At 56.2% G+C, this 15,210-nt stretch overlaps 1 protein-coding gene across 1 annotated transcript in view; it reads left to right on the forward strand.

The window, feature by feature from the left end:
- The window catches only part of P2RY8 (P2Y receptor family member 8), a 34,058-nt gene extending 19,273 nt beyond the window's left edge, over positions 1 to 14,785 (forward strand). Inside the window, exon 2 of the mRNA XM_081042854.1 lies at positions 10,272 to 14,785. Within this exon, the coding sequence (XP_080898980.1) occupies positions 10,310 to 11,383 (1,074 nt within the window). The 5' untranslated portion in view covers positions 10,272 to 10,309 and the 3' untranslated portion in view covers positions 11,384 to 14,785. The remainder of the gene's footprint in view (positions 1 to 10,271) is intronic.
- Positions 14,786 to 15,210: the final 425 nt, after the last annotated feature.

The raw sequence follows: 15,210 nt of genomic DNA on the forward strand, positions 1-15,210 counted from the left end.
GTGACAGCTCCCGTGCGGCCTCCTCCCGCAGGCTCAGTGGTGTCAGTTCTCAGATTTCTGTCATTCTGACACTTGCATGCTGTTATCTCCTTGCGGAGTCACTTTGCAACACCCTGATGATGTAGGATGGGAAGGAACCATCTTTCCATACTCTCCTTTGCCTTCTGTATGTCTTTTCTGGTGAGGCGTCTGTTCAGGGTTTTGGCCCATGTTTAAATTCATTTTTTTGTTTTGTTTTGTTTTCTTATTATCGAGTTTTAAGAGTTCTTTCTATATTTGAGATACCGGTCTTTGTTCAGATGTGTCTTTTGCCAATATTTTCTCCCCGTCTGTGGTTTCTCTTCTCCTTCTCTTGACGTGTCCTTTATAGAGCCAGAGTGTGTCTTTTTAATGATGTTTTTCGTGCACTGTGTCTATGAGCCGTTGTCACACCTACGGTCACTTAGCTTGTCTCCAGTGCTACCTTGGAGGGGTTTTGTACTTTAGGATTTCACATTTCGGTCTGTGACCCATGCTGGGTTTTCCCAAAGGCTATGTGAGGGTCTGAATCTAGATTCATGTTTTCGCACATGGATGTCCAGCTGTCCCAGCTCCACTTGTTGGCGACCCTCTAGGCGTCATGTTGTCTTGCTTCTTTGTCAGAGAAGCCAAGTATATTGATGATGTGTATACCTGGGCTCTGTTCTGCTCCATGGATCTCTTCAGCCGTTCTGTCACCAACACCAGCCTGTCCTGATTACTGCAGCCTTAGAAGAAGTGGTGAAGGCGGCCGGCTCAATCCTCTGACGCTGTTCTTCCGCCTCAGTATCCTGTTGGCTGTTCCGGGGCTCTCGCCCCTCTCTATAAACTCTACAATCACGTGGTTGATATCCACATCATGTAAGGTCTTAGGCTTGGAGGTGTGTCTCCAGTACCCCACCCAAACCATAGCACCTTCAGGTGAGGGCGTTCAGGGAACAGTTAGGCTCAATGGATACATGAGCTGAGGCATCTCTCAGGTACCATTGGTTTCTGAGAGTCTGTGCCTTTACGTTCCGTTTTCTTGGATGCCCTCATGCACTGCTGTGCCTCTGCTAAGAGTGGGCATGATGACAATCCCTGTGTGTGACAGCAGGAACAATTATGATGCAGCTTGGGCAGCAGCATGAGGGTGAGACTCGGAAAATAAAAACCATGAAGAGGGAGGAGAACCTTTTCTGCTTACGGGATGGAAAAGGTGTTCCTAAGCAAAAAGACATTTTAATGGGAAAGATTTCGTGGCACAAAGATCTAAAATGGGAAGGACGTGTGAGACGACACTCAGAAGACTAACAGATTAATGGCAGGTGGAGAGAACCGTTTGCAGTACATATGACAGGACAGCGGACAGGACCAAGAGTAACCAGCACAAGACTGAAGGAGAACAAAGCTAGGGAACAGACATCATCCAATGTCAAGACTTAATCAAGACAGTGTGCAGTTAGGGGGCAGAATTATCCCGACTTGCTAGCCACTAAGATAGAAAATAGGTGATTGACAGATAGACCGATAGATGACAGACAGATCGATCGATAGAAATGACAGAGAAATGACAGATACATGAGATATGAGTGGGATGGATCAACAGATATTAGATGCTGGATAGCTAGATTAATAAGCTGATAGGCAAGCTACAGTAAATATACACATTAGATAGACGATAAGGCACTTAGACAGATGAAGGCTACACAGATAGTCTCTCATAGTAAGGCAGCTTTCCCAGCCTCACACCACTGACCTCTGGGGCCAGATGACGCTCTGATGTGGGGCGTCCTGGGGCCTGTAGGGGAGCAGTGTCCCTGGTCTCCACTCACCAGGTGTCAGGAGCTCCCACTCTCCCAGTGTGACAAACAGAGATGTCCAGACACCGCCGAGTGTCCCCTGGCAGGGATGGCAAAGTTGGTTGGGCGAGAACCTGTGGGCTGCATCCACCTTCTGCAGCCATCCAGGACCGCTCATCCGTCTAGATGACCCCTCCTGCTTCTCAATCTATAATGGAGAATCTGCTCAGAGCAGTCTGAGTGACCGTGGGACCATGTCCTTCAATCCTGGCCATCCCAGACTTGACTCGCCCCAAGCTGAATTCTCCTGGAGGTCAGCGTGGGTCTGTCCCCCTCCCCCACTAGGGCTGGAAGGGGTGCTGTGTCTGGGTTGTGGGGTGTCCCAGCTCTGAAGATCCTGATAAGGGGTACTGGGGGCCGAGACACATCACCAACTGTGGGGAGGAAGAGAACTGAGCAGCAGAAGCTGTAGTCTCTCTGCTGACGCAGGTTGCAGCTCCACGGTGCCTGGTGGGAAAGGATGTTCTGTAGCCATTTATCTCGGTTTCCTCCAAGCCTGTCATCGTGTATACACTCTTCCTCCCCATAAGGTGGCCAGAAGAGCGGGTCACACAGAGGCATTTTGCTGTTATTGTTGCTCGCAGTCCAGTTCTTATACCTGACTATTTCTACCCTGTCGCTTTCAGTTACCTTCTCATCCTTTCCTGTTTTATCTTCTCATGGAAGCGTTTCCTTGTGTTTTGTTTCACACGATCATGGTTTCCCTCATCTTTGGTTCTGTGGAGTCTGCTGACGAAACCCATCTTGTCTTTCCTTGTCCGTCAGTTTCCTGGTGGGGTGGTGGGGCTTAAACCACAGAATTTATTGTCTCTCAACTCCGGAGACCAGAAGTCTGAGCTCAAGGTGTGAGCGGGTTGGTTCCTTCTGGTGTTTGCTGGAAATCCTTGGTGCTCCTTGGCTGGTGGAAACACCACCCGGTCGCTGCCTACATGTCCACATGCCATTGTCCCTGTGTGCACATATCTCTGTCCAAATTCCCCCTTTCATAAGGACACCGTCCTACTGGATTCAGATCCCACCCCACTGCAGTGGGCCCTATCTGCAAAGACTGCGTTCCAAACTCAAGTCACATCCTGAGGTCCGAGCAGGGAGGACTCAAACATGTGAATATGGGGGACACATTTCAGCCTGTGACAGCCACAGAGCGTCTTGTGTCTTTTGTGAGTTGCCCGTGGTTGAGCAGAAAACGCGAGGCAGCTTCTTCTCCTGGGCAAGATCAGAGCATTGTCACTTCCTTGGCCATGGGTGAGAAGGGGGTGTCCCAGACGCGGCCGCTGGTGGGGAAACACAGCTTCCCCCGGGATCCACACCCAGTGTTTCCCGCCTAGGCAGCTAGTGACGTCAGGATAGCAGCATCCCCCATGGCGAGTGTCCTGTGTACACCTGCGCAATGAGAGCTGTCCTGGAAGCGAAAGAAATCGAGGAGGGCGCTCGCTAGGAGCTGAGCCCGTGCGTGTGAGTGTGGGGACAGAGCCAGGAGTGCAGTTTCCAGGCTCTCAGCTTCATGCGGAAAGGTTCTGGCTCAGGCAGTAAATGGCCATCAACTGTGATCATATGGCCATCAGCTGTGGATAGTTGGCCGTCAGCTATAACCAGTGAGCCATTGGCTGCTAATATAACTGCTGTGGATACGCTAGCAGAAAATGGGGGCTAGCAAGAAGATGGTGGCCCAGCTAACAAGAGCAGATTGCAGTTAGCACGGCAGATTGCAGCTAGCGAGTCAGTTGGCAGAAAAGCGGACAGCAGTCCTCACGTCGTGTGAATCCAGCCTCCAGTGAGACCATAGTGGTACGGCTTCCCTACCTATGGCTCCGTGGGTGTTCCTTTTTGGCCTCACCATGTCCTGTGTTCTTATGTGGGGAGCGAGAGCAGAGACCCCGCAGGCCGCCCCGCACGACAGCGAGCGATGGGATGTTATGGTCCATGTAAGAGGCACCGTGCGCTGGAATTCTCTGCCGTCACCTGCTGTCCACAGCAGAGGCCATTGAAAGCTTTGGGGCTGCCTGGCCTCCCAGGGCTGCCCTGACAGAGCTCTACAACCTGGGTACACAAAAACCCAAGAAACCCAGGGGCGAGACCCGCCCACACTGCACCGGCCAGCGGATGGCTTCCTGGGGACGGGACCCTCTTGTCCCCATGGTGAGCTCAGCCCCTGGGACAGCCCCCAGCACTCAGGAAACATGGGTGGTTATGCTGGAAAGAACACCATGGGGATCCGAAAGGAGCAGTCCTCAGCGACTGTGCTTCTGCTGGCTGGCTGCCTTTCCACCATCCTGCCGAAGACCCATGCCCACCGAACCCAAAGGACCACTGTAATAGCATCCTGACCCTTCAGATGGGGGTCCCAGGGCTTGGGGGTGTAAGAGAGAAGCAATGCTGTCCGCAGTAGGCAAGGATCAGAAAGAAGCTGTCCATCAGAGGGCGACTGGATCAACACTGGGCCCGTCCACGCAGTGGAATATTACTCAGCCATGAAGAGGAGGGAGGCACTGATACTCGCGACCACTTGCATGGACCTTGAAAACATGCCCCTCAGTGACAGAAGCAGACACACAAGGCCACGCAGTGCGTGACTCCATCTATGTGAAACGTCCAGAACAGGCACATCCACAGACAGGAAGTGGGTTAGGGGGAGGGGTAGGGGGGAAGGGAAGTGGGGAGCAAGAGCTCATGGGGACGGGTCTCCTTTTAGGATGATGAAAACTTTCTACAAATAGAAGTGATGGTTACAAATATCTTTGACCGTGCTAAATGCCTCACTGAGTCATTCACGTTGAAATGGTTACGAGAGCTGAAGCTGACCTCCATTTAAAAATGTTTATAAATATGGCTGGGTGGGGTGTTTGGGGGTGACGGCTGTGGTATGCAGGCTTTCTTTTGGGGGCGATGCAAATATTGCGGAATGGCATTGTGATGATGGCTGCACATCTGCGAAGGTTTCGAAAACCACTGAATTGCACACTTTAAATGGGTAAACTTGATGGTATGTAAATGACACCTCAAGAAAGCTGTTCAGAACAAAAGAAACAACATAGATGGGAGCGGAGACACACAGCTGGACTGGCTCTCAGACCTGTGCGCGCTGCCCTGTGGGGCGTCAGCCACATCTTCCCGCCTGCCAGCCCCCAGCCCCCGCCTGCGGTCGGTCGCTTGCCACTCTGGGCAGCCCCAGACCCGTGCTTTTACAACAGCCACCTCCGCTTGCCCAGCGCCTGCCTGACAGAGTGTCTGGCGGCCACCGAGAGCAGCCGTTTGTGCTCATTTCACAAAATTTCCATCCTGCCGCCGGGGCCCCCTGCAAACCACAAGCACCGTGTGAGTGAGCCGTGTCTGTGAAGGCGATTCCATTATTAATAACCACCCGTGCTGCTCAGCCGTTGGGCTGTCCTCCTGGGGCTGGACCCACCAGGCCACATGCCGGTGCTGTGGGTGCAGAGCAGGCCCCCTGTCCGACAAGAGGGGACACAGATGAGAGCACATGGCCAGCCAGGAAGGGCTCCTTCAGGGCTGCAGACAGTGAGTGGGGCCTGCGACGCCCACAGGGCTTTCCACAGCCATTCCTTCTGTCACCTGCCTGGGCTCCTCTCCGTGGACCTGTTACAGCACGTGGCATGCACATCTGCCCTCTCCAGAAGCTCCCCTCTGGACGCGACAACCACAGACCCCGGACGGCCACAGGTGTTGGAACAGAAAAGGAAGGAATTCCCCGAAATGCGCCCGCTCTCGGAAGCCCACGGCATCACACGTTTCAGAGGCACCGTGCTCCTGTGTCCTGTCCCTGAAGCATACGCTCCCCACTCCCACGCTGTGCCTGTAAGCCGCCACCGTGTCCGTCCTGGGTGTCCACCCACGGCTCCACGAGGACTCGCAGAAGCACAGTTCCCTTTCGCCCTGGAGCTAGGATGGACCCAGGTAGCCGGGGACCAGGGCTGGCCCACAGATAACCGTGCGGTTTGCACCTGGGTGTGCATGAGGGGGCGGGAAGGTGTTCACTCAAAGCGAAACTTGGGACGTTTTAAAATGACTTTGAGGAAGCTGTATGGTGCAGACACTGGTGACAGATGGGGCGTCCTCTCCAGGGGAAGACACACCAGGTTGGGGACGGACTCAAATGTGAGTGGAAACCTAGATGCGGTAGGAAGGCCGGGAGGGGCGGGAGGGGCTGTCCAGCACGTGGACCGTGTTTCCTGATGACAGTCAGTCAGGAAGGATTCCCACCCCCATACACACACACACGACTAAACACCGACGTCCAGGCTAGCCACCACTGGGGCCAGCCGAGTGACAGCGGGGACGACCGTGGAGCAGAAGGTGGCTCTAGGGCTCCTGTGTGTGCTAGACGATGAGCCAGACGTGAGGACAGTGGTCTGAGGCCACCGGGTACCTGGCTGAACCCTGAGCCCCACGGCCCGGTTGCAGGAGCCCAATCTTGCACCCACTGGGATCCAACAGGCAAAGCATAGCCTCGGCCACCTGCGAGCCAGCAAAGCACGGACCCAGTGCTGGGCCTCAAGCAGGAAGCAAGGAGAGAGAACCAGAGCTGGGCATCCACCCCGCGTCCCCACGGGTCCTCCACGTGGCACAGCCAGCTGACTGCAGGTCACCCGATGGGAGCGTCACCTGGGAAAACGAGAGAAGACACACCGCCGAGCTCTTCTGTTTCTTTTCCCTCCTCGACACGGTAAGGTTCTTCTTTCGTGCAGCATTTATTCACAGACAGAGCGAGGAGCATGCGGCTGGCTACAGGCATGACGAAGTGAGTCACCGAGGCGAAGCCCAGACGTTTAACGCCGAAACACACGCCTCCTGAGCTGCATGTACAAAGAACGTGGAGCTGGACCCACGGTGGAAAGCAGACGGCCCAGGCAGGGCCCCTCCTGCTGGGTCGGCCCTGGCCCTCGGCGTGGGTCTGTTCCACGTGGGTCTGTTCCCCACGTCACAGTGGTGGGTGGGACGTCCCTGCTCATCCGGACCCCGTGCGCTCTCAGGCTGTGACACAGCAAACGGAACCCCGCGGGGACCGGCGCGTGGCTTCCCAGGGACGCCACCCGTGTCCGTGGGTGTCTGTAAGCGTGTGGCTCAGCACCTGGGAGCTGCGCGGACCTCCACGGCGGCCCTTCGGAGCTCAGGAATCACAGCGCAGGCGGCTCGCACACCTGCCCCAGGTGCCCGCGTGGGCCCGGTCACACAGGCTGCAGGCGGCCCGCAGGCTGCGCGCCCCTGCCCACGCCGGGCCCCACGGACACAGCGGAGGTGGGGCCGGGTGCCGTGGGCCCCCTGGAAAGGCCTGTGCTCACGGGGAGGACCTGCTGGCCCGCGGTGAAGACCGCGTGTACGTGGGAGCCGTGTTCCCATGTCCCGCGTCCCGGGCCCGGCGGGGGCGGGCCGGGTGCTGGGGCCGCTGGCCCGGGGCTGAGCACACGCGTGCCCGAGAGCAGCCGGCGGCGGGAAGGCGTGGGCCGCGCGGCCTCCGTGTGACGACGGACAGGACGCGGCGAAGGGACGGCGGCCAGGCCCGCAAGGCCGGGCAGGGCGCGGGGCTCGCGTCCCCAGGGCCGTCCCCGGCTCCGTGCGGGCAGGAAGCAGCCGGGACGGGCGTGTGCACGGACCCACGCGGGAGGCAGAGGCGGGCAGTGGGGACGGGACGCCTGCGAGGGGCCGCGCGGATGCCCGTCTCCTAACGCGAGTGGGTGTAACGGGACGTACCTCCAGGGAGCGTCCTCCACGCCGCCCGGGGCTGGGGCGGGACGTGCGCGGGCAGACGCCGTCTCCACGCAACAGGAACAACTAGCGCTCCGGACGCGCACGTACGCGCAGACGTACACGCAGACGTACACACATAAGTAGATGTACACGTACACGTACACGTACACGTACACACATACGTTCACACATACGTACACACATAAGTAGATGTACACGTATAGATACTTGTACACGTTGACGTACACGTACAATTGACGTATCCATACACGTAGACGTGCACGTATACGTACTCGTACACCTACTCGTAGATGTCCACGTACACATACATGTAGACATACATGTACACGTAGATGAACAGATACACGTAGAAGTACACATACACATTGGCGTACACGTACACATTGACGTATGCATACACGTAGACGTGCACGTATATGTACACGTACACATACTGGTAGACGTAAACGTACACACACGTACACATACACGTAGACGAACAGATACATGTAGACGTACACATTGACGTACACGTACACATACACGTAAACATACACATAACGTAGACATACATGTACACGTAGATGAACATGTACACATAGATGAACAGATACATGTAGACGTACACATTGACGTACATGTACACGTAGACGTACACGTATACGTACACGTACACATACTAGTAGACGTACACGTACACACACGTACACATACACGTAGACGAACAGATACATGTAGACGTACACATTGACGTACACATAGACGTACACGTACATGTAGGTACAGTTAGGCATAAATATAGACGATAGATACAGATAGCTATGTAAGAATAAGTATAGGTGTACAGAGAGATATATAGATACAGATAGAAATTTACATATATACAAGCGCACAGATGATTCACAGCTCGGTAGCCATACGCATGTATAGACAGAGGTTTAGATGGACCTAGATAAATGAACATAGGGAGATATGTAATAGGATATATACACATAGATATAGACATGATGTATATACATACAGGTATAGATAAATACATACATATAGGCAGATATATAGAGACAGATAAATGTAGGTAGACGTGTAATAGGACATATAAATGGAATAGCACATGTGGTGGGTGTCTAATGTAGACACCTATATATTCAGTAGGCTCTATGCAGTACATGTGCATGGGTACACAGTAGGACATGCATGTGTACACGTACACAACAGAATACATACACAATAGGATATGTGTATACATGCATGCACACACATACCTGCAAATACACACAATAGCATGCTGAAGCCTTCCTTCCTGCCTTATCCCTTCCTCCCCGTTGGAGCAAAATTCTCATAATATTCGTCGCTTCAAAGAGTACAGCTCCGTGGTCTTTGCACACCCATAGTCTCCTGCAATCTCTGCCTCTATCTAGTCCCACCACATTGTCATCTCCTTCCGCTGATGAGAACGTTTTGGAAACTCCCCCCTTCATTGTGTCTAACGGTCTGGCAGAACCCTCCAGAAGCAAGTGAAAGGCAGAAAATGAAAGGCCATGTTTGCAAATCACTGCTGACCAGTCAGGGCTGACCCCCCAGGGTGGGCAGAGCCTAGGACGGGCACACTCGCCCCTCCCCCACCCGCACCCCCAGCAGGCCCAGCTCCATCTGGTCAGCACTGGTTCACAGACAGGCCACAGGTGGGACAGGATCTGGAAACCTGGTGGGGGCCACGGGGCTGAGAGACGAAGGCTCAGAGAAACCTGGGAGCAAAACCAATAAATCATTGTTCGCTGAAACTGTGTGTAAACAAAATCCCCAGAGTCTGAAGTTTCCCCCACTGTTATTACGTGTTCAGAAGCATGGCTCTCTGCCCCAAAGAGCCAATTACATGTTTGTGGCTGGTATCTCACCTGGAAGCATGGACTCAAAGTGTCTACAAGATGTTCCCTCCAACTGCTGCCATTGACTCAAGTGCCTTGGAGCAACCCAGTGGGACAGCAGGGAGGGAGGACAAGGCATGATGTCTCAGGGGTCTCCAAGGTGACCCTAAGAAACGCCCCCCTACGGGCACCCCAGGATTGGGTGAAGCCATGGTGTCTGGATAATGAGCTGTTATCAGCAGGAGAAGGAGGGAAGGAGGCCAGGTACAAGGTGATAGTGTAAGGAATCTGATGGGACAGCAATGACGGTGGCACAGTGTTCCTGTGTGGTTGTGGAGGGCAGCAGGTGATACCCAACATGGCCCTGGGGGCAGACCCCTACTTCACCTTCTGCAAACGAGGTAACCTGGCTAGGAGCAGTGTGAGACACAAACTGCTTTGCAACTGGGAACAGGGTCTCTTGCAGGATGCGTCACTTGGTCACTTTGTCACCTTGTAAGTGCTGCCCTCATCCTCATGGCCTCAATGTTGAAGCCACTGCTCCAGGCGTCTCAGCACGCTCCCTGCGCGTCCAAGAAAAGGAACGGAGGAAGTGGCTAGGGCAGGAAGGGCCAGGTGTGCAGTGACGAGGGTCGTGGGCCGTTAGAGGGAGAGTCCCGTGTCCTCTGTCCCTGGCCGAGATGATGACACACCTGCTCCCTGGGAGGAGAGAGCAGGACAGAGGGAGGAAGGTGGAGCTGCCTCCCCAGGTAGCACCGGGTGGCCCTCGTCTGTCCGAGCGTCTGTGGGTTCATCGCGGGCATCTCTCCTCTGACCCTGTCACCCCCCGTGCTCTGCCTTGCAGACCCTCCCCGAGCCGTCGCCGGACGCACGCACTCCACGATGGACATGAACGTGACGCGTCCCGACAACGCCACCATCACGATGCTGAAGGACCCGGTCATCGGCGTGGTGCTGCCGGTCGTGTACTCGCTGGTGGTGGTGGTCAGCATCCCGGGCAACCTGTTCTCGCTGTGGGTGCTGTGCCGCCACATCGGGCCCACGTCCCCGTCGGTCATCTTCATGATCAACCTGAGCGTCACGGACCTGACGCTGGCCAGCGTGCTGCCCTTCCACATCTACTACCACTGCAACGGGAACCACTGGGTGTTCGGCGAGTGGCTGTGCAACGCCGTGACCGTGGCCTTCTACGCCAACATGTACTCGTCCATCCTGACCATGACGTGCATCAGCGTGGACCGCTTCCTGGGCGTGGTGTACCCGCTCGCGTCCGCCCCCTGGCGGCGCCGTCGCTACGCTGTCGCCACCTGCGCCACCATGTGGCTGCTGCTCCTGGCCGCGCTGTCCCCGCTGGCGCGCACGGACCTCACCTACGCCGTGGAGGAGCTGGGCATCGTCACGTGCTTCGACGTGCTCAAGTCCACGATGCTGCCCAGCGTGGCCATGTGGGCCATGTTCCTGTTCACCCTCTTCCTCGTGCTCTTCCTCGTCCCCTTCGTGGTGACCGTGGCCTGCTACACGGCCACCATCCTCAAGCTGCTGCGAACGCCCGAGCCGCACGGCCACGGCCAACGGCGGCGCGCCGTGTGCCTCGCCACCGTCGTGCTGCTGGCCTTTGTCACCTGCTTCGCGCCCAACAACTTCGTGCTGCTGGCGCACGTGGTGGCCCGGCTGTTCCTGGGCAGGAGCTTCTACCACGTGTACAAGCTCACGCTCTGCCTCAGCTGCCTCAACAACTGCCTGGACCCCTTCGTCTACTATTTTGCCTCCCGCGAGTTCCAGCTCCGGCTGCGGCGCTACCTGGGCTCCGGGAGGCCGGCGCACAGCCTGCCGACGCGCGGGGAGAGCCTGCTGTCCGGCAGGACACTGTCGGCGCCCTCCATGTCCAGCGGCCACGCCGACGGGCTGGAGCCGGCCGCCCGGGCCTGCCTCAAGAGACAGGAGAGCGTGTTCTGAGCTGGGCAATCCAGGTGGACAGCTGGGAGGCGGCGGCCACATCCCGCCCATGCTTCCTGCTGCTGCGGCCTCAGTCCAGGAGCCACAGGGAGGGGTCCCCAGGCTGCCTCACCGGCCAGCCCCGTCTCCCAGCGTCCAGACACCACGGCTGGCCCAGGGACAGAAGCAGCGGCCCATACAGACCCCGTGGTTTTTCGGGAGACAGTGGCAGCGATGTGGCAGGCAGGCTTCTTCCTGCTTCCCGAGGATGATGGCCCAACTTCTCCCCTCCTGAGGGTCAGCAAGCACTCGGCCAGCCCAGCTGTGTCCTCCTCGGTCCCCAGCATCCCACTGGGCCGCACGCCTGCCTCATTCTCCATGTCTCCCGAGCCTGGGACTCCCACAGGACCCCCTGCTCCCCCAGCCTGACGAACCCCAGACCTTGGTCTCTTTCATTCTTGGTCATTCTGGGTGCCAGGATTGGACCAGATGACCGTGGACAGATCTCTTCATCCCAAAGTGCCGGAAGCTCACAGGTCTCTTCATGTCACCTTGTCCCCCTGGGAGCCAAGCACAGGGTCTTGTGGAGATGTTGGTCACTCCGACTGGTGGGGACTCGTGTTCTACTGAAATGTCACATGACAAGGAAGGATGTCCGGCAGGTGTGGGTCAGCCCACCCCCACCTCTGGCGGCCGAGGGGCTCCGGGCAGGAAGCAGCTGTTGAGGACATTGTGTGAAGCATGGCCAGTGTCCACCGGCTACATGGGGTCTCTCTGTGATGTCTGGGGGTGCAGCTTACCTGGAGGGTTCCCTGTGGCCGTTCTGTCGCTCCTGCCCCTACCCGAGAGCCCAGGGCCACGGCAAGTCCTCCCAGATCCAGGTGACTTCTCCACAGACCTGCACCCAGCCGGACCCACGACCCCTTCTGGGGACCGGGCACCTGTAAGACCGCTGACTGCACTAGCCCGCGAGTGTGTCAGCGGCCAAGCCTCTCTGTGCCCGCTGCCCAGGTCAGCAGACGGGCTTCCTGCACCCAGATGAACCTGTACCAGCCCCATACCCACGCTGCTTTGGGAAGATGAGGACACTCGCCCCTGCAGTGACCCGGATACCAAAACAGTGGGATCTCAGGACCTGGGAATTTTCCTGGAAAATCACAGGGGGACACACAGCCTTGGGTGCGGGGCTTCTTTGGGATGGAGCAGCCCTGGAGCTTGCAAGCGAGAGCTGGGAGGGGCAGAACGCCGGGCTCAGGGGCCAACAGGGAGGGCTGGTGGGGGGAAGGAGGGCAGGCAGCCTTCCCACCGGGGGCCCAGATGCTGATGGGGGAGGTGAGCTGCCATTCGGTGGGGGAGGGGGACTCTGGGAGTGCCTGATCTCTGACATCATTGCTTTGGAACCAAAAGATGCACTTATACTGGGTGTTTAGTGTCCCCAAAATCCATGAACACTCGTGACCTCAGAACGGGACCTTACCTGGAAATGGGGTCTTTCCAGATGTTATAAAGTGAAGGATCTGAGGTGAGGTCGTCCTGGATCAGGGGGGCCCTGAACCCAATGACAGTGTCCTCATCACAGACAGAAGAGGAGGGACACAGACACACAGAGGAGACGCCACGTGGAGACGGAGGCAGAGATGGGAGGGAGGCGGCCACCAGCCCAGGGACGCCTGGGGCCCCCAGGAGCTGGAAGGGGCAGGAGGGACCGTCCCTGGACCACACCTGTGTCCGGGCGAGGGCTCTTGGGTGGACAAGCTGAGCACTGTCCATGTGACGTCCCCAGGAACACTGACAGCAGTTTTGAGGAAGGAGTCTGTGAAGCACGGGGGGTCCCAGAGGGAAGCGGACCTGGTTTTCCTATTCTGAGTCTGCATATTGGGGTGCTGGGGACCCCAAGGTTAGTTTATAAGCTGGGGACCCGACACCCACCCACGGAAGCCTCCAGGCACCTCCTCGTGCATTGTGCTAGGATCAAACCCACGTTCCCGCTTTGCCCTCTCCCCACACGTGTCCTTTGGGGGTCAGAGGCGTGTGCAGGGAGAGAGTCCGTGACCCTGTACTACACTCGCCCTTGGGACCCGAGAGGTGGCCTCAGGGTCCCCTCAACTGCCTTCTGTCACAGGCCAGGGACGCACACGACCATCACACACAGACTTGCAGCCGGGCGTCCCCACAGGGGCCGGTGTCCCAGCCAATGAGTCCTGTATGTCCACCAGTTTGCAGACACTTGACCGCCACAGCGAGAGGTTTCGTGGGACAGTCTGAGACACACCCGAGTAAGGACTTCAAAAGACAGGCGGAGGCGACTGGCAAACAGGCCAGCGTTGGGCACCCAGCCCGTCCACGAAGGTGTCACATCTGCTCTTCCCAACTGCTGCAAACTTGAACCCTAGAGAGCAATGTCAGCTCAGCAACACCCCGCGTGGGAAACCCTGAGCCAGTGAGACGCCCGCACCCAAGCCCTGGGCGTGGGCCTCGCGCGTCAAATGCACAAAAAGCTGTGAAAACCCTCAGTCCTCCTGCACTGGTTGCCCCAGCTGCCTTGTGAATAGGTGCGGAGCCTGAATTCACAGAGGCCTGTACGGGTAATACTATCCCCTGAGGACACCAGGTCCCTGTGTCCCTCCACATACGTGGGGTGCTCCAAGCACAGTCGCGGGGTTTTGTCACCACATTACTATTATTATTTGGTTGTGCAGCCCCTCAGCCAGCAAGGGCAGCCAACACCCCCATTAGCTCTGTGTTGGGGAGGGGACCCCCCCAACACCACTCAAGTTACTAGGGGACCCACAGGGACTTTGTCATGGTGGCAGTTTCAGTGCAGAAGCTGCAGCTTCCAGCAATGGTCACCCTGAGTATAGGGGTCTGTCCTACAAGCCGATGTGTCCACGGCACCACAAACCCCCCCTTTTGCGATGGGGGGGGCCACAAACACGTTTTTTCCTCCCGCCCTTTCTGGAGGAGACAGCGAAGAAAGCACTTCTGCGTTTCACCAGGCCTGGAGAACGTCACTGGTGGGTGTTTGACCAACCGTTGAACCTGAAAGTGGAAATCATTCGGGTTCAGATTGGCTATTGGAAAGTTTCAAATTTGGACTTTCGCCTTTTTGTTTTTTAATTGTAAAGATTTTTTTTGTTGCCATTTCTTTGTTGCCTCAATGGTCTGCCTGGTTGCGTCATTTCACTGTCATACTCCTAGAGTGCAAATAAACACAAGATGAAACGCCAGTCGGCTTTGTTGCCCTTCTCCTCAGCAATCCTGACACATAAGGAAACTGGGACATCCGAGAAGTGGCATGGCACCACCTGACTTCCGGGAGGATGGTGTCAAAACTGGCGAAATTCAAGCAGGGTCGGGAGAGGGACAAAGGGATGGGTTCTCGAAGACGTTGGCCCTTCAATAAAGTTTGCAGATTTCTCTTTGAAACATCTGCTCTGTTTTCTTCGTCATCATGACATTTAAGCGAGACGATTGCTGGCCATGAGGAAGTGAGAGGGGGGCCCTCAAACTCAGTTGGCGGGAGAGCAACTTGACCCCATCTCGGTGCGTAATGTGAAAGGAGGGGCGTACCCCTGATCTCAAAGTGTCCAAATTGCCGTGGAAGAGATGAGTCGGGTAGAAACACTTCATAATTGAGCTGTAGGTACTCCTTGAATGCTGTCCTTACAAATAATCATTGCTATTCTTAAATATGAACAGTTAACGTTTAATTGATTGGGTAGTTGACGATAAATGTGAATGACATATAATTCGTGTCTAATGAAAAAACTATTTGATAATAACTTATTATTTCTCACATGTGGAGGAAACATAAACGTCAATCAGTTGGGAAATGACCCCCCGATACG

The sequence above is a fragment of the Rhinolophus hipposideros genome (assembly GCF_964194185.1).
Source record: "Rhinolophus hipposideros genome assembly, chromosome: X".
Classification (NCBI taxonomy): domain Eukaryota; kingdom Metazoa; phylum Chordata; class Mammalia; order Chiroptera; family Rhinolophidae; genus Rhinolophus; species Rhinolophus hipposideros.